At 49.5% G+C, this 18,374-nt stretch overlaps 2 protein-coding genes across 2 annotated transcripts in view; both read left to right on the top strand.

The window, feature by feature from the left end:
* Positions 1-18,374, top strand: part of SAP30BP (SAP30 binding protein) — a 34,739-nt gene that overhangs the window by 2,224 nt on the left and 14,141 nt on the right. The window contains exon 3 of the mRNA XM_079904086.1: positions 1,892-1,939. Within this exon, the coding sequence (XP_079760212.1) occupies positions 1,892-1,939 (48 nt within the window). The remainder of the gene's footprint in view (positions 1-1,891; positions 1,940-18,374) is intronic.
* Positions 3,931-8,726, top strand: LOC307177511 (deoxycytidylate deaminase-like; the record flags this gene model as incomplete). Its single annotated transcript, XM_079904699.1, is given in 2 exon segments — positions 3,931-4,170; positions 4,174-8,726. Coding segments are annotated over 2 exon segments (534 nt in total). The 3' UTR covers positions 4,468-8,726.

Genomic DNA, 18,374 nt, shown 5'->3' with positions numbered 1-18,374 from the left:
GTTTAGTATGTGCTGACTATCAAAGGAAAGAGAACTTGCATCTTAATTAATCAGAAAGACTTTAGGTACACTGTCACCTGAGCATCATGGGCCAGAATTTTAAAGTTTGGAGAAAAACAAGGATTCAGGCTGGTGCTTAACACAGAGACATACAAAGTTGAATCTCAATATAAAATCTGGTTATTTAGCAACAGCTCTAATTAAAACGCTCAGTGTTCTATATTATTTGTTTGAAAATTTTGTTACTCGTTGATACTTAAATGTTAACATTAAAATGCTTCACAGGGAATTGCCTGGCGGTCCAGTGGTTAGGACTCTGTGCTTTCACTGCGAGGGCCCAGTTTCAGTCCCTGGTTGGGGAACTAAGATCCCACAAGCCGTGAGGTGCGGCCAAAAAAAGCGGGGGGTGGGGGGAGGGCGGGGATAAAATGCTTTACAAATTAAACAAAAACGCGTTTTGTATTTTCTGTTGTTTTGGAAGACCTTTTTATCCCCTTAGGCCTCCCCTCCCCCATGATTGCTGATAATTCAGAATTGACTAAAATTGTTTAGAAAAGCTTTGTAAGTTATTTCATTTTTTTGCTTTTCTTAAGTGCGTACGTAGTGGCTTAACATCCATAACTATTTTCTTCAGCAAATTTGCACGATGTGTGTTTTTGAAGTGTTATTCTGTATTTGCTTTGCATAGAATTTTTACCAGATTTAAGCTTTATTTCAAATTTTAGTAAAATCCTCGCATCCAATCCCAATATAGACATTCTAAAATGTGATTGTACTTGGCTGAGCTACATCTCTGAGTATTTGGCCTGATGGGTTTCATTTGGAGGAGATTTTGGAGATTGCGTTTAAAACCTGTGGCTCACTGCTGCCTTGCAGGACGATTAAATCTCAAAGCCATCAGTGTAGTTCAGGTCTCTCAGGTGGTGTTTATATTAACATCTGGCAGGCTTTTTAATTCGGGGGTTAAAGTGATTGAAAAAAGCAGTTTCAAATGAAACCGTTTTCTGTTGGATGTTAAGTCATGGCTCCCGCGTATTGGGGTGTGCTGGGTAGTGGAACGGATATGGATTATAGCTACCTAACAGGGTAGCTGGTCTTTGACCTTCGTTAGCATGTAGTGGAATGGTGGGCTAGCTTGGGTGAGGTCAGGGCACACTTTGGAAAATGCCTTGCCCGCGTGGTGCTTTGTGTCAGGCAGGCCCTTTGGATAGGGAGCAAGGCTGGATGGAACGGGTCACCGGCAGTTCTGTGAGCGCTTGCATGGAGGCAGGGCCCACTCAGCTGGGACCCAGGACAGGCTGGGCGTTGCCCTTCAGTCCTGCCTTTCCCCGCTCACTCGCCCTGGTCGTTTGATGCCTACCTTCCTACTGTTCATGTTGGTGCAGGTGTTGCCGGTTGAAGCGCTGGGGTATAGCGTGTGGGGGTCATGGCACTCCGGGGGCGAACAATGTTATTGGAGCTCTGAGTCTGATGTATTTGTGTACATGAAAGACAAAGAAGGAAAAAAAGACTCATACCGGGTTTGAAATCACCGATACTTCACTGGAAACGCCATTTCTGTTTTATCCTGTGGCGCCCGATCTTATCCTTTTCTCAAGCATATTGCCACCTTTCTCCATTTTTGTGTTTGTGGTTTTTAATCTCAGACATTTTCATTAATATAGGCTATGGCACTGCTGGCATAACAACTTTGAGCTGCCGTTGTCGTTCCCCCCCCCCCGCAACATCTCTTTTTCCCCTTCTCTTTCTCTAGAGCCTGGGTCATATGGTAGGGGAGGGGTTCTTGGTGGGACAACCCAGGCTGGGTAGATTTGCTCCAAACCCTGTTATGCATGTGAGAACCTCAGGCCCAGTCCTTTAAGCTTAATCCTCTAAATTCTTTGTCTTGTAGGAAGATGACGATTCAGAGACTGAAAAACCTGAGGCTGATGACCCAAAGGTATTTGGTGTTGGCTGTGGTGGGGTGGCTGGATACGAACAAGGCATTTTTAACAATATGGCTCAGTTCGTGTGTCTAGTCAAGATCTGTCTCACTAACATACTGTGTAACCATGTGTAAGTCGAGGGAGAGAAGCCTGGAGGCTACCCTGGACTGTCCTGAGGCAGCTCACTTTCCAGCCTCGCTGCCAAGGTGAAAGGCTGGGCTGAGTGCAGCAGCCCACCTCTGCTCCAAACCCAGGTGGGCTCTGGGGGTCACTGCCCCTGCAGGTGGGTCAGGTGTGGGAATGTGTTTAGAATCAGGAAGCCGTAAGGGCTGCCTCATGTACATGGGCTCTCTTTAGTCGTCTAGATGTGAAGAAGGGCATAGGGAGCCAGACGAAATGAGCCCTCTCCCGGCTACGGGGGATGCTGAGCCTCAGCCTTGTTTTTCCAGGCTTGTGCCCTTCCACTCTCGGGTAAACCACACACAATGGCTTGTTTTGAAACAACATAGTCATTTCTTCTTTTGTTTCCATCCCAGTAGCAGCTGAGAGTAATTTACATATCCTTGACCCCATCGTGATGAAGGTTAAGGCACACACGTATACATACATACACACACACACACACACACACACACACACACACACACCACCACCACCACCACCACCACCACCACCACCACCACCACCACCACCCTGTCCCCCCAGTGTTGGGTACTGTGTGCTGGGCATTAATACAAATGTGCCTGTTGAGGAAGCATTCTTTGGGGGACAAACTTTTTTTTTTTTCCCAAAGAAAAAGAGTAATTCCATTACTCTGGGCCTGGGGAATAGGGACCAAGTTTTGTGTCTAAAAACTGGTTTAAAACCAGCTGAGGCCTTTAAGGTGTCCTAGTGGAATTTAGGAGAACTATCCCCAATTATAAGGTAAAGCAGGGGTATATCCAAAAATATAGCATGAGCTGTTCCAAATTTGAGCTGATTTTGTGATTGGCTAGAACTGTGCCAACCATTGAAATAAACCCACGAAGAGCTGCGGATGATGCAGATAAGAAATTTTACCGAGAAAGAACGTTTAGGCACCAGCATGCAGGAGAAAAAAGAAATGTTGTCCTACAAACCACAAATGCCAGCTCCTTTCTGTGCCTAGTGAGGAATGCAGGCTTCGGAACCTGGCCAAGCATTACTAGCAGGAGGGTAGACCCGTGGCCTGCATCAAGGACTGTCCAGCTCTGCTTGGGCTCACAGAAAGAAAATGGTCAGTAGTGTTAGTGTCCATCTTCTGTCTTAGTGTTTGGGGTATTTGGGCCTTGGAGCCTGTGCATAAAATAAGCCTTGGGGGTCGCCAAGTGTCAGGGCTTCAGGTGTAGACAGAAAGGAGGATTTGTGGGACCTGGAGCCTTTATGTGTACAGCTGCCAGCCTTCGCCTGAAGCTGAAGCCTCCTGGGGAAGTTGGCTGGAGAGCAGGGTGCATGCCCTTAACTGTCACCCCTTCTGGAATACAGCAAATCCCCTGGGAATGACATTCCTGTATGAGAGAGGAAGAATGGCCAAGAAAGAGAGGGGGTAGGATGGGGAAGTTGGTTAGTGTCGTTTTGTGTTCAGCCTCCCCCTTCTTGGTCCCATGTGGAGGTTGACTGATGTGCGTTACTGTATTTCATTCAGTCGTGTGAATTTCCAATCTGTGAAATGAAAAGTCCTCAAGGAACAATTTCTGTTCCTGTTAGGGAGCCCTCAGAAATGAGAACACAAAATCCAGCCCTCTTTCCTTCCTGGGAGGGACGGCGGCGGCAGCGGGGACGGGCGCCGGCCTGCAGGTCGCGGGCCGGGAGTGGAGGGGCGGCCGGGGCAGCGGGCGGCCGCGGGGACGCCCCCTCCCGGTCCAACGTGCTGCTGGGGAAGCGGCGTGGGGCCGGCAGCACTTGGTCAACCTCGCGGGGCACGCGGTGGCCTCCGGGGCGTCCGAGAGGAGCTGCTACGTGGGCGGCAGGGCCGCGTGGACCCAGCATGAGCGAATTTCCCTGTAAAAAACGTGATGACTATTTGGAATGGCCTGAGTATTTCATGGCAGTGGCCTTCTTATCAGCACAGAGGAGCAAAGATCCAAATTCCCAGGTGGGAGCCTGCATCGTGAATGCAGAAAACAAGATTGTGGGCATGGGGTCCAATGGAATGCCAAATGGATGCAGTGATGACCTCTTGCCTTGGAGGAGGACAGCGGAGAGTATACTGGATACCAAATACGCTTAGGTGTGCCACGCCGAGCTGAATGCCATTATGAACAAAAACTCAGCCAACGTGAAAGGCTGTACCATGTATGTCGCCTTGTTCCGGTGTAATGAATGTGCTAAGCTCATCATCCAGGCCGGGACAAAAGAAGTTATTTTCATGTCTGATAAATACCACGACAGCAATGAGACAATAGCCGCGAGGCTCATGTTTGAAATGGCCAGGGTTTCCTTCAGGAAATTCACACCAAAGTGCAGCCAGATTGTCATTGACTTTGATTCAATTAACAGCAGACCAAGTCAGAAGCTCCAGTGACTTACATCTCATTAAGTCTCCAGAAGATTGGATTATCCTCTTCTAAGCAGCTGCTGATGCCTTTCATCTTAAAGTTACACATAACTTTTTTTTTTTTTTTTTTTGCGGTACGCGGGCCTCTCACTGTTGTGGCCTCTCCCGTTGCGGAGCACAGGCTTCAGATGCACAGGCTCAGCGGCCATGGCTCACGGGCCCAGCCGCTCCGCGGCATGTGGGATCTTCCCGGACCGGGGCACGAACCCGCGTCCCCTGCATTGGCAGGCAGACTCTCAACCACTGCGCCACTAGGGAAGCCCAAGAGGAGAGTATTTTGATAGCCCTTCAAGTACTTGTGGATGTTTGATGCTTCATCATAACTCAACAGGTGGTAGTTTCCTAAAGGTTAGTTGCAACGAAAATGTGAATCAATGAACTTTTTGGACTCTGCTTCACTTAAATCCACGGGTCTCTCGCACTTTAAATGGCTCTTTTGCCCATACATGATATTACATCATCAGACACTAGAGATTTGGACAATGTTGGTTCACCGAGTTATGCAGGTCTCCTAAATGTTGACACATTTTGTTCTGTAGTATCCAAAAAAAATCTTATTTGTTAGTGACATTTCTGATCTCATCAAACAAGCCATGAAGTATCAGAAAGTTGTCATGCTCACAGTGGGAAGTATGTATTTTCCCAGAGTCTAATTTTTGCTTGAGGACTTGAATTTTATCGTTGCCAGTAAGTAATACCATGAGAGTTTTCCCTGAAGTTGCGGGCTTTGTTGTTAAGAAAATGCCTGCCAGCTACGTAAGTCTGAATAACCATAGTTTGTCAGTTATTCTTTCAAGTAAAAGTGATATTCCATGGAGAAAGCAGCTAGTTCAGCCTGCAGCTCAGTCACACAAAATGTTAAAATGTACTCAGTGATCAAGGTGAATCATTTTTACTGCTTCAAGGATATTCTTAAGTGAAATTTGCTTTTTTTAAACCGAGAGTATGACTACTGCTAAATTTGGTGCCGCTGCTTTGATTTATTCTAAAGGGCCAAGAAGTTTACCCATTGTTGCCCCTGTAAATGTAACACAGCGAAAGGGCAAATAATGTCTTAGTATTACACAAATAGTTTTGACCTTGCAGACCCACCAGGGGTCCACAGATCAACTTCAAGAACTACTGTTCTTCAAAAACAAAACTCTTGGGTTGGTAATATTAATTAACTATTTGATAGCTGCTTTCATTGCCCTGTACTTGTCCATTGAGCTGTTAGCCTTATGGGGTCTTGAGCCGTATTGGAGGCAGTAGAGCGTCTGGAGGATACCGAGACCGCATAATCAAATCTGCCTCGTTTGTTTTGTGACGATTCACTGAGCATGTGTAACGAATACTTAGCTTACTGGTGTCTGGCCCGTCTGCATTCAGTAGCGTTAGTTGCGACGACCAGTGCCCCCTCAGCACGCTTCCCAGGCTGGTCGTACATGTCAGTGGGTCTGTTGTGGGGTATTGGATTCTGCATTTTAAACCGGACTGTGCTCCAAGGAGAGCAGAGGTGAGGAGACTTAAAGCCACGTCACGTGGGGGAAAGTTAAGGAGCTGGGAGTGGGAAGTTCTGTCTGCTGTTTGAAGGTCTGGTGAGGGAAGGGCGGTGGCAGCCCCACACAGAACTCAAAGCAACGAGGAGATGTTTGCCTTCGCATAATGAAGAGCTGCCCTTCGTCTCTGGCCAGGAGTGAGTCGAGGTGCCACAGGAGGTAGTGAACGCTCTGTTTCTGGCCTTTTCAGGAACGAATGTCCTAAAAGAAATGTGAGGGTGGGGTTGGACTAAGACCCCCAGGGTGTTTCTGGGAAAGGACTTGGCATTGTGGATAAGCAAAGTTGAGTATTCTCCAACTGTATCATCTGTTGACTTTAGGAAGTACACATGTAGAGTACAAAGACTGGAAATTGCCCTTATTTTTATCACTCTGATGTTTGGGGTTACCTATGAGTGCCAAGTCCCATATTTGGGAATTGGAGGAAGAGATGAGAACTCCAGACCCCCCTCTGTAGGGAGCCTTTGGTCCTGATCCATCAGCCCGGGGTGGCAGGGATGGGGCCTTCAGGTTGCTGAGTTTGCCCTAAACTAGGGAAAAGGAGCTGGAGGACGTGGCAGAGTGTCCCACAGGAAACAGTGCTTCAGCATTTCTGTTCCACCATATCTTGTTCTCTGACTTCAACTTTCTGGTCTCATCTCTTCAGTAAGCAGCCCGACTCAGATGTTTCAGTTACTCAGCAGAAGGTGGCACTGCTGTCCTAGAAAAAGTCGGACTAGGAGTGGCAGTCGTCTGTCCAGCTCCTTAGCACAGGGCCAGGGGCCCGAAGGCTCAAGTGTTTCCTCCATGTGTTTGCCCTTGGCCTGTGAGCTTCCCTTTTCACCACTCTCCTTTGTCCTTGTTTTACCTCAGTTGCCCTGGAACTTTTCCCCTTGTTTATTTTTTTCCCCACTCCCACAGTTCCCGTGGATAAAGGTATTTACACTCACTCACTGTCCCTGACACACTCTTCCTTTGCAAATAAACACGGGCACTGATGAACTGGCACGGGCAAGCTGGAGCAGCCCATTGCCAAGCTGACTGGGAGGCCCGGCTTCCCGGTGCGGGGTGGGATGGCCGGCCCCCTGAGGCGCTGTGGTCCAGGCTTTGACCCAGGGAAAGAATCCTCTCAGCCCAAGGAGCAAACATCTGTCAAAATAAAAGTGTCTCTGGGTCAAAGAGGTGACATCGGGTGGGGAAAAAATTGTGCCAGCATTTTTTAAAAGGCGTGTACAACCCCAGCTCAAAGAAAACATTTAAAAAAAATCCTTCGAGCCCAAAAGTAGTGCAGAAATGTGGCGTTCACAACTCAGAGCCGGTCTAGTGGGTTTGGAGTCAGAAGACCTGGGTTGAGCGCTGGCTCAGCTGCCCTCCAGCTGTGGCCATCAGGCACATAACTTAAACTGTGCTCAGCTCGGCTGAAGTCCGGGCCATGATACCCACTGTTCCAGGTGATTGTGGCATTGATAGGAGAGAACGTGTAGGAACAAGTTTTTCTCAGCCTAAGATGCAGCTGTGAGCAGTACTCAGCCTTCTCACCCAAACACAGTCTGATTCTACGCCCTCATCCTGGAGGTCAGAAGTTGCTACAGTTTGTCAGTTCACGGCACCCTTGGTATCACAGGAAGTTTTCACAGAACTCCCAGGCCCAAAGAAATGACCTAACAATTCTGTTTATTAAGTAATTTGCTGCCTGTAGTCAGCATCCGTGTCCTCACAATTTAGTAGCCACTTGAAAAAAATAATACATAAATTAGTGTGGTATCTGACAGATGTCAAGTAATGCTGTTTCCCTTGAAATTTTTAATTTTGTCGGGTGGGGGGGCCTGGGGGGCCTTGATGGACAGCTTGGGAACTGCTCTGGTAGATAGTCTTAGAGTCCCAGAGCGGTGGGGCTTGGTGAAGGCCTCGCTCAGCGCGGTGAATGGGCCTCTGCCTTCGGTGGCTGCACGTACACACCTGAATTCCCTCAAGAAGGTCGAGCGTCTTCATCGGCATGTGTTGTTAGTTGACTCAGAGTTTAGATGAAGGATTTGCCTCGGGAAGAACTGACTCGGTAATTCCCAAACTTCCTCTCCTCTCCAGCCCTTCCCCACCCCCCTGCCCCGACCCAGCACTATTATTGATCTTTTAAAATGTCAGAATCAAAGATCTGGAGACCGAAAACAGCCCGAGGAGCTTGTTTCAACAACAGGAGTCTGTTGTTGACAACTGATTCTAGGAAGAACTTTCGGGAGCCTGCCAGCCATTCTCTTATTCACCGCGAAAGGGGAGAGGCTGCCAGTTTCCGCAGGATCCATGCAGAGCAAAATGTTTTCCTCTTTGGGCTTTGGGTGTGTTTGCTATACCTCCAGGACTCCGGAATCGGAAAAGAGGAGATGCTAAGCTTTTCACAGACAAGCAGCGTGGGTTCTACTTCAGAGGGCAGGTTGGGGGGTGCAGCAGAGGAACCAAGGCCCTTTCCAGCGAGTGGAGATGGGTCGTTGTGTGCCTTTGCTTGGTGAGCTTCTGGGGAACCCTCACTTGAGGAATGTTCTATGGAGAATTATTTTTCAGGATGGGACAGCAAAGGTTATCTTGTTAGAGCTTAAACTTGGACTTTTTCTTAGAGGTCTTTGACATGGAAAGGGTCATATAGCACTTTTTCTAGTGGTTATCTTGTCAGGGTTTTGTTGTTTTTGTATTGTGCCTATTTTATTGTCAGCCTGTTAGAGAAGCAAGATTGAATATTTAAGAAAAGAAAAAAAATCACCTAATTCCATGATCCTAACAGTGCAGCCATTTTCATTCTTCCGTCTTTTTAGGTTTACCTGTATAATAGCATATATATTTTGTATCCAGTTTTGTTCTCATTTGTATTATCAACATCTTCACTGTTGCTATAGTTTGGGTAATTATATAATAGCATGACACAAATGAAAAAAATAACACTTGAAAATTAAGTGGTGGGTTATATCTCAATAAAACTGCTGTAGGGAAATTTTTTGTTTGATTTTCTAAATACCTCCAAATGGGGAATGATGATGAAAAGATTGAGATTCACCAGCTTTTGTTCTAGCAGTAATACCAGTCAGTAGCAACACACTTCTTCACATCACTTCCCTTAGTTCTTCTCATATATTCAGCTAGCTAAAATAAAAATCCAAAAATGGCACATTATAGTAGCAAAATGTATGTTTTTGTAACTGTTATCGAATAAAGTGTTATGTAGGCAGTTTCTTTCCAGTGAGATTCCCTGATGGACAGGAAGTGTGCCGTGCTCTTTACACAAGTCAAAAGAAAGAACTCATTCTTTAAAATTTGAGTTCTCATTGGAAGTCTGCAGGATTGTTCGCCCAGTAAGGGAGGCTGGCTTCGTAGGATTCGGTTTTGGTAGCATATTTTCTGTAAGCCCCCAGGAAATCTCTAGGCTAAGGACAGGGGTGGCAGCACCCACTGTGTATATGATTAAGTCCTCAGGACCTTGTCTTCCGTTCAAGTCAACTCAGACATTACTCGCTGGGGCACCATGGATTCTTGAGCTCTTTCCCCTGATCGGTACAGTTAAAAGGTAATAGATCTGGCCGTCTTCCCCTTAAGTCAAGGGTTTAACACCTGCTTTGCCTGTGATCTGCTATGGAGTCATTCCTGGAGAGGAATTTTTACCTCCTTGGTCTTCGATGTTGGCTTCCCCAGTGGTTGAACCAAGGGCTTCGAAGAAACTGTGACTATTCACAGCCTCCTGGTCTCAAGGGAGGAGGTGAGAAGTTGGGAAGTGGTATCTCTAGGCTTTGGAGTCAGGCTGGAGCTTGAATTCCAACGTTGCTATTTATTGGGCAAGAAACTGCTTCATTGTATTTTGCTTCAGTTTACTCGTCTGTAAAAGGGAAATAATAAAATCTGCTTCATGGGGTTATTATGAGACTTGAATAACGTATGTTAGCTTTTACTGAGTTCTGTTTAGAGTGTGAATATATGCTTGGTCCCTCCATCTTGGTTTTATTTTCCTATCTGCCCCCCATGTTCCGCACCCTCCATACCCCATGATCCTTTGAGTACTTATTCGAAGAAAAAAAAAATGACAGCATGACTCACCTAGGACCAGAGAAGGAAATGACCCTTGACCATTGCTGGCTTGTGAGCCATCCACTCATTTTTTTTTTTTCCGAATTTTGAAAGTACTATATATTTATTGTGATTGAGTTATATGTACATTTACAAAGAGATAGCCAACCAGATTACAGGCTACAGAATCCTGGCAACAGCCCAGAAAGCCCCTGGGAACAACTGAACATTCAGTGGAACATCTCGCCTGTGACTGCTAGACAGCCACTCAATTTAGTGCATATGCGTGTGCGAAATTTATGGAAAAAGCTGCACTCAGCCAATATGCAACAGATGAGCCACATCCACTCTTAACTTCTGGCTATTGTAATTAGGCCTTTGAACTGTTGAAAATGCCCAGGCTTATTTAACATTGGCATTTCCTTGCTCTCACCGCAGTGAATAGCCACGTGGCCTTCTTTAGGCCTGGTCTTTAGCAAGGCGGGGGTTGCCCTTGCAGAGTGAGTGACATAGAATTTCCATGCTGGGGAGAACCCACCCACCCCAGGCTGGGGTCTACAAGTCTGTCTGGGTGGTGATCTGAACTGAGCAGCAGACAGAAAGACAGAGACAGGGCAGGCTGTGGAAGTAGCTGTCTTGTCCAGATTGAAAGAAACCCAAGGTAGGTCCTTTGTCTTGACACCTCCCTAAGAAGGCCTGGCTATATCTGTAGCTGAACACCGCTGGGAGAAATGTTGTGATTGCTGGAAGTTGTGGTCTCCTGCAAAGAGCGAGAAGGACCATTATTCTCCCTCTCACCCCTACTCTTGGCTGCACCGCAGCTGCCATCAGGGCCTTCTTGACCTGCACTCGCTCCCAGTTAACTGAAGCCCCAGAAGCCCCACCCCGCCTCTGTGCGGTTCTCCTTCCGAGAAGGAGCCGCTACGTGCCCGGTCCGCCTGCCCATCAGCCGTGCAAGCCCTGACAGACTTCCTTCCCTACGGGACTACATGCCACGGATTACTAACCAAGGCGTGGCTGGGGCCTTCCCCAGTGATGATTTATCTTTTTGAAATTTATGATGCAGAAGGCAAGCTGCCTGTCTTTAGGGATCCAGCACTTCTCACCTTCGTTCTGTGTTTCAATCCATGTCCCTTGAGATGTTACTGTGTGATTTCTGGATTTGACAGGAATTTACTCGTTTGTATTCTTAACATTGGGATACAATTGAAAACTAAATTTTCCCTAAGCAGTGCCTTAAAGATTCTGGCGTTCCCTCTGGCCCTGCAGATAGTTAATCCTCTTCCTACCAGTATGTACGTGAGGACCAGTGTGCATGTCCACACTCCTGGCTTTCTGGCATCTCACTGCTTTTTGCCCCGATGTTAATCTAACATTGCAGCTTGGCAGTTGACCCCCCAGGCAAGATAATGCTTTCGTAATTGGGTGGCGCTGTCGAAAAAACTTGGCTTTGCTGTCCTCAGCCTCACAAAGCTGTCTTCTTTGTCCTTGTCTGGCTCCAAGCTCTCCAACTCAAAGCATAGAGACACTGTTTTTGTGGAAAACCCTTAAGAAGAAAGTGCAACCTGGCCTCACCACTGAGGACTTGACTCAAATCCTTGACGTGAGGTAACCTCTCTGCCCAGGCACGACCCACCTGACACCCTGGGCGGGAGAGAGAGAAATGGAATGGCCCTCTCTGAGCATCTGCTACAGCTTTCAAGAAACTCAGGGTCTTCAGGGGTCTTGAATCAACTCTGTGGTTACGCTTGCTGTAGTCAGATAATAAAGTATCCCCTTCAGAAGTGGCTCCAGCCAGAGCTTTGCCTTCACGTGAATTCTGGTTGGTTCCACGTGACAGAGCATCAGCGCCATGCTGAGCCCTGTGGGCATCGCTGGAGGCAGGATTTTCAGAGAGAGACTGTTCCTCTCCCCTTGCCCTCCTTTGCTTCAGTCTGAGCTGGCTTAGCTTGTCTTGGCAGCTGCCTGTTTAACGCTTTTCCTGTAGAAACCTTTCTGCTTGGGGAGCTGAGCCTTCCCGGCAGTGAGCTGGGAGTGAAGGCGAGTCCACTGCATCCAAAGTGGCCCCACCGACTTCCGCCCATTTTTGTGATAAGTCGAGTGTTTCCATCCCCAGGCAGGCAGCCTGCCGTGGCAGTGGCCCAATCCTGACCAACAGGATACAGCCGAAGGAAATGTGCGGGTGATGGGCTTTCTCCAGGGCTCTCCTGGGTGTGTGGGTAGAAGAACCCACACCAGGCATTTGTGCCACGGGTGGGCTGTCCCCCACGCGGCACTGGGTTCAGTGACTTCCACTAAGTCTTGGGTTACTGCCACTCTCGATCCACGCCCCCAACCGTGTCTGTCAAACGACAGTAATTTTATTCTGGAGCTTGGAGGTATCTCAACAAAAGTTCCAGAGTTGCTGCTTTCTTGGCAACCTGAAGTGACTCACATGTGCCTCCGAAAACCTCGTTTGACCATCAGCTTGAAGCTTTCAGGAGGGCTTCCTAGGCGCACCAGTGGCTTCTGGAGCAGCAGGATTGTCTGCCCACGATTTCATGAGCCTGTTGTGAGAATTAGATGAGACCTTTCACTGAAGTGCTTAGCGTGATACCTAAAATTATCCCCCTAGACTGAATTTTGTTCATTCCACATGCCCAGTATTTGGCCCATTGATTGCCTGGTACATAATAAATGCTTGATAAGTTATTTAAGAACTATACGGTAATTCTTTTTTTGTCTTAAGATTAGGAGCAACAAGGTAGATTTAAGGGTTTTTTTTTAATTCAGCATTGGTGCCTCTACATGCACACCTTCCTGCTTGTCCCATATCAACCTTTATTGCAGCTCTAGCCCCTTTATTTAGCTCCTCCGCTGGCCTCCCTTTCTTTTCTTTTCTTTTTTTTTTTTTTTTTTTTTTTTTTTTTGCGGTATGCGGGCCTCTCACTGTTGTGGCCTCTCCCGCTGTGGAGCACAGGCTCCGGATGCGCGGGCCCAGCCGCTCCGTGGCATGTGGGATCTTCCCGGACCGGGACACGAACCCGTGTCCCCTGCATCAGCAGGCGGACTCCCAACCACTGCGCCACCAGGGAAGCCCCTTTTCTTTTTCTTTTTTTTTTTTTGCGGTACGTGGGCCTCTCACTGTTGTGGTCTCTCCTGTTGCGGAGCACAGGCTCCGGACACGCAGGCTCAGTGGCCATGGCTCACGGGCCCAGCCGCTCCACGGCATGTGGGATCTTCCTGGACCGGGGCACGAACCCGTGTCCCCTGCATCGGCAGGCGGACTCTCAACCACTGCGCCACCAGGGAAGCCCGACAATGGCCTCCCTTTCTTATATCGACTCCACACATTGAAATTAACTGTGGACTTGTAAAGGTTTGGAGTCTGGGGGTTAATGCACTACAGATGATGGTGGCTTTGAAACCCTAAACTGGACTGGAGAAAAACTGACCACTGGGCAGTTAACCGATTAGAAAGGAGAGAGAGAGGGAGAAAGTTTGTGTGTCTGTCTGTCATCAGTGTTTGAACACCTGTTGTGGGCAGGGCACTGACTATTGCAGGTGCTGGGAACACAGTGGTAAACAAGACAGTGAGAGCACAGAATAGGGCAGATGTCTCGTTGGCCAGATGCGGGTGTGGTGGAGGAAAGCTTCCTTGAACCAAGGTCTGAAGTCTGAATGGGGCTTACTAGGCAGGAGTGGGGAGGGGGTGATCCAGGGAGCAGCTTTGCCAGGATCCGGGTGGGGGCAGAGTGCTGAAATGGCCGGCAGGGAGCCCCCGGCGCCTCAGGCCACAGTGAGGGTTCATTTTTAAGTGGGTACCCTGCTCATGAAGTGAGATGTCATTAGGGTGTTATAACTCCTGGGGCAGCCCCAGGTCTGAGAGGACAGAAGATTTGGGAGGCTTTGTTTTGCTAATCTGCCTCCCCAGCTGTCCCCTAGTTTTAAGATGCAGGATTACATCATCCAACAGAAAACATAAGCCTGTAGCATTCTTTCCCCTGGAGCGGGGAGAGGCTACCCTTTGCCCTCTGCTCAGAGTGCTTTCTCTGTGCCTAGTGCTCCCAGAACTGGGGAGGAAAGGCGACATTGAGGTTTGGCAGAATCCAGCTGCCAGAAGCTATGTTGCTTTGTCTCAAGTTGGACCCGGACCTTTGAGTGCCCTTGGTGGGCCTGGTTCCAGGAAGGGTTGACGAAGCATTGTTGGCTGTAAATAAACGTCCATTCTCCCCACTAGAAGCTGCTACTCCTCTGCTGAGTAAATCCTCCCAGCTCACATGGCAGCTTGTCCTGCTTCATGGAGCCATGTTGTTTTTCCTTCCTTCCTCTGCTCCAGTCATAGTTTTGCCGGTGGCCGGACTTTTATATTCTCTGCAGGGGGAACCACATTTCAGATTCTGTAATTCCTGAGGACAAGGCCCCTGCCATGGCCGTTAGATTCTTCCACATCTCAGGCACAGTTGATTAAGAAGTCAACGGTGTTGGGTTCAGACCACAGTCCTCCAGGGACGACCCCCAGCCCGCAGCAGCCACTCGTGCCCCGGTCGGTGGGACTGAAATGAAGCCCAGGGAGGTTGGAGGGGTGCAGACAGTCTGAAGAAGCCTCAGAGCTCTCTTTCCTCCCCTCCCTTTCCCGTCTTCTCACTAGGCTTCTTAGGAAGATGTGGATTTTGTTTTGCTTTGTTTTTCCTTGTGTCTTAATTGGACTTGAACTAGAGAGCAGAAACGATTTACCTGGTATTTTCTCCTAGGAACTGCTACGTGAGATGCTCTCCTAGGCAAGAAAAGCGCTCAGCCTGCTGTGTCTGGGGGGCGTGTGCTGTCACGTCCAGGTCTGGCCAGGTCTCTGGGCTGTGGGCTTCATGCCTCCCGGCTGACGCAGACATCCAGCCGTCTGGTAAATAGATCTCCAGGCTGAGTTCATTTCTTTGAAGAACTGAATATCCACCTGGAGGCCAGGGAGGGTGGATTCACGCAAGTCAGGACAGGTGTCCTGTGTGCCTTCGGAAACACCGCTTTGGGGGAAGAATAGGAAGAGTGGGTTCTTGTTCCTTTTTACTTGTATCCGCTTTGCTGCTCCCTTTCTGCCTCTTTAAGGATATACTGAGACTCTCTCTATAGCAGGTTTTGTAAAACCAGTTTCTTGAACTACTGGCAGTTTAATGGTGTGAACCTTCCATCTCCTTAGCTCTGTCCTTTTAAATACTTCATCCATTGTTTTTTCTGACACCATGGCTGGCTTCCGAGATAACTATCATGGGGTGCATTGTTCATTTTTGTGCCGAATTCCTGGTATCCGAGGCATGACTGTCTCTCTGGGTCTTTGTCTTGAATGTGGAACCCCTCTCCTCCCCGCAAGGCTGCTTTCATTGGATGAAACTTGTTTCAATGGACAGTTGAGCATAAATGGTTCTAAAAAGCATCTTTGGGGTATTGGACCCCTGTCTTCAGTGGTCTCACTGGACACCCCGACGCTCCTTCGTTGCTGGGCTTTCGTCAGCATCACTTCAAGTCCTGCACCCAACTCCATTCCAAGAGCGTGTGATGCTGTGGCTCAGGCCCTTTGGTGTGGGGCAGAGCCAAGCCCTTCTTCTCGGGGTCAGGGCAGGGGGTGGGGGGTTAGGCTGCTTTAGGATCCGGAAGTACCGTACCACACCACATGCCCAGGAGCTCAGCAGGCCCACGGCCAGCTTGTTCACGTCAGAGGGCGGAGGAATTCCATTCTAAAGTGTAACGAGGTGTGGCCACCAGGAGTCACAGAGTCCCATTGTTTGTTTCTCCAGGGCCTTAGGAGTCACACGTGACACGAATGGGGGATCTGGACAGCGACAGATTCCAAAGTCTTTCCAGGAGACCTTTGTGCAGAATTGTATGGCGTCCAGTCTGTGGAGGCTAATTTATACGTTTAGCTTTCGGGAGTCTCTCAAGGCAGGAGAATCTTCTCGCGGTTGGGTCCATGGTCCATTGGTCGATACTTTGCTTGGGGATAGTGTGGAGCTGGATTCCGCTGCTGGGAAGGTGGGGTGGGACTTCTTTCTGTGGGTGCTGGGTTTGGGATTGAATAAGAGGCCATAGCCCCAGGGGACTTGGGGTGCACTCTGGGCACTACCCGCCGCCTTCTGTCCGTGTGTCTGTGTGTGTGTGTGCACCCTGTGAGGGCAGAAAACCAGAGACTAGACTAGTTGGCAGATTGAAACCAACTACCCAGTTAATTTTTTTTTGTTTTGTGGCGTGCGTAGAAAGATAAATCTGGGGGGAAATGAGGAGCTGAGCCAGAAGAGAAAAGACTGAAAGCAGTGGAGAGAACTTCCTGTTTGTGACTCTGCCCCATCATTTCTTTTTCTCCCAGAGACGTGACTAAACAGACCTCGGCTAAGCCAGGCCAGGGCCTTGAGAGACGCAGGAATCCCCACCTCTCCCTCCCCCTCCCCCTCCCTTCGCTGGGGCACGGGAGAGCCCCAGGGAGCCTCACACCCTTTAATCTCACTGAGGAGCCCCTGGTGTGAACAAGTACTTTCCCCTTTGAAGAGAAGCTGGCTGTTTGGCGACTAACTTCCTGTGCCTCTGGAGCAGATGTGCTGAATTCCCACGTGGATATCTTGCCTCTTTCCTCGCTGCTTTGCATTTTGGCCACGAAAGGGGCTGGGGCAGTGCTTTGGGAAAGAGCTCTAGGGGGCCTTTGAAGAATTAATGGGTCAGTCCTGTACGACCAGCCAAATGGCCCAGGAGGGGAGGAAGGATGTACCCAACTGATGCTTTCCCACAATTAGCACCCAGAAAGCTGTCCCCTAGAGGGAAAATTTAAGGAACTTTTACCGTCCAGCGTTTTGTTACTGCCATGCTCGTTAACATTGGTTCCTCCAGAGTCACAGCTACGGAGGGACTGTCGTGGGACCCGGGGAGAGCGGCTCTCTCTGGAGAGCAGCTGATGGATAACCAGCCTGAACTCGGCACGGCAGCCCTCGGGTGCACCTCCGCTTTGCCCACCTGATCGGCGGGGGCGGGTGGCTGGAGGAGACGTTTGCTAAGCAACCTGGCCTGGGCATTATGCCCATCCAGGTGGAATGAATAACTGCAGTGTGCCGAAGAATGAGGGGGTTTTGGCCTGTCCCAGAACCAGAAGGGACTTTTTGGAGAAGGGGGCTAAGAACTGCTGCTCTGGTCTTGGCGTGGAGCCCGGGGTGGGAGGGTGGTCTTCCTGCCCCTTCCCTTCTGAGACGTCACCTCAGTGTAACATTGCTTCGTGTCAGCGGAGTGCACAGAGCTCCACGGCCGTTTCCACGTGCCCATCGGGTCCAGAGTTTTTACTGTCTTATCTCCTACCTCACCAGCCAGAGGCGGGGGTGGGGGGGGGGCGTGAGATCCAACAATCTCATGAGCACAGCTTCTGCCACTGTGATCATTACCGTGTTATGGCAGTTGAGACCCCTGACCTAACTGTGTTTGAGGGGCTCGGTTTCCCCAGAAATGGGGAAAACAGGTACGTTCCTGCCATTGCATTTGGGGCAGCAGAAGCAAGGAAAGGCCTTCCTGCCCACGGTGCCCGGGTGTGTGACCACGGCTGGGACGGTGCCTTCTCCGGGCTGATTTGGTTTAGATGAAGCATTTGCTCTGAGCGGTGAAATCCAGAGCAAGTCCAGAGCAGTCCGATGAGAAACATCTGCTCCTAGGGCTCTGCACGCCGCCAGAACTGAAGGACGTGTGGGAGTGGGTGCTGGGGACCGGGGTTTGCAGGAAGGGTCAGTGAAAGCTTTTCTTTGGCAGGACCGTGAGCCAGCGTAAGGAGGGCTGACAGGTGGGCCAGCGAGAGCCAGAGCGAGGCTGTCTCCAAGCTGGGCCTTCCTGGGGCCAGTGCCGTGACTTGTTGAAGTCTCGCTGCCTGCCTGCCCCCGGGTTCCACGAGCTACCCCCTTGTGATAAAGCCTCTCTTTTTTTGCTGAAACTGAGAGTAAGAAAAATCTCTTGGGAGCAGACAGTCTTTTGCGTTTTGGTCTTGCGATTCTCGTGTTGTAAAGTAGCCGCCTCTTGCTTCCTGGGCACCAGCTGGAGGCGCTGGTGTTCTGGGGCGGCTGGCCGGGCCCGGGGAGAGCAGCGAGCAGGGTCCATCCAGATGGGCAGCTGTCGCATGGCTGGTGTTTGCTCTCCTCAGCGTTAGGGGTACCGGTCACTGCTGGAGGCCGTGGAGGAGAGACTGAAGCAGGTGTGTGGAGCATCCCAGCTGCTCTGATAAAGGAAGAAGGGGTATTCGGAGGTTCAGGGGTCCCAGGATTCCCCGAAGTGTCCGCTCACTCTTGGGGCTCTTCACGGTGCTTTCACCTTTTCTCCTTCCTT

This window comes from Stenella coeruleoalba, assembly GCF_951394435.1.
Source record: "Stenella coeruleoalba genome assembly, chromosome: 19".
NCBI lineage: Eukaryota > Metazoa > Chordata > Mammalia > Artiodactyla > Delphinidae > Stenella > Stenella coeruleoalba.
This window is presented reverse-complemented; position numbering and strand designations above follow the sequence as displayed.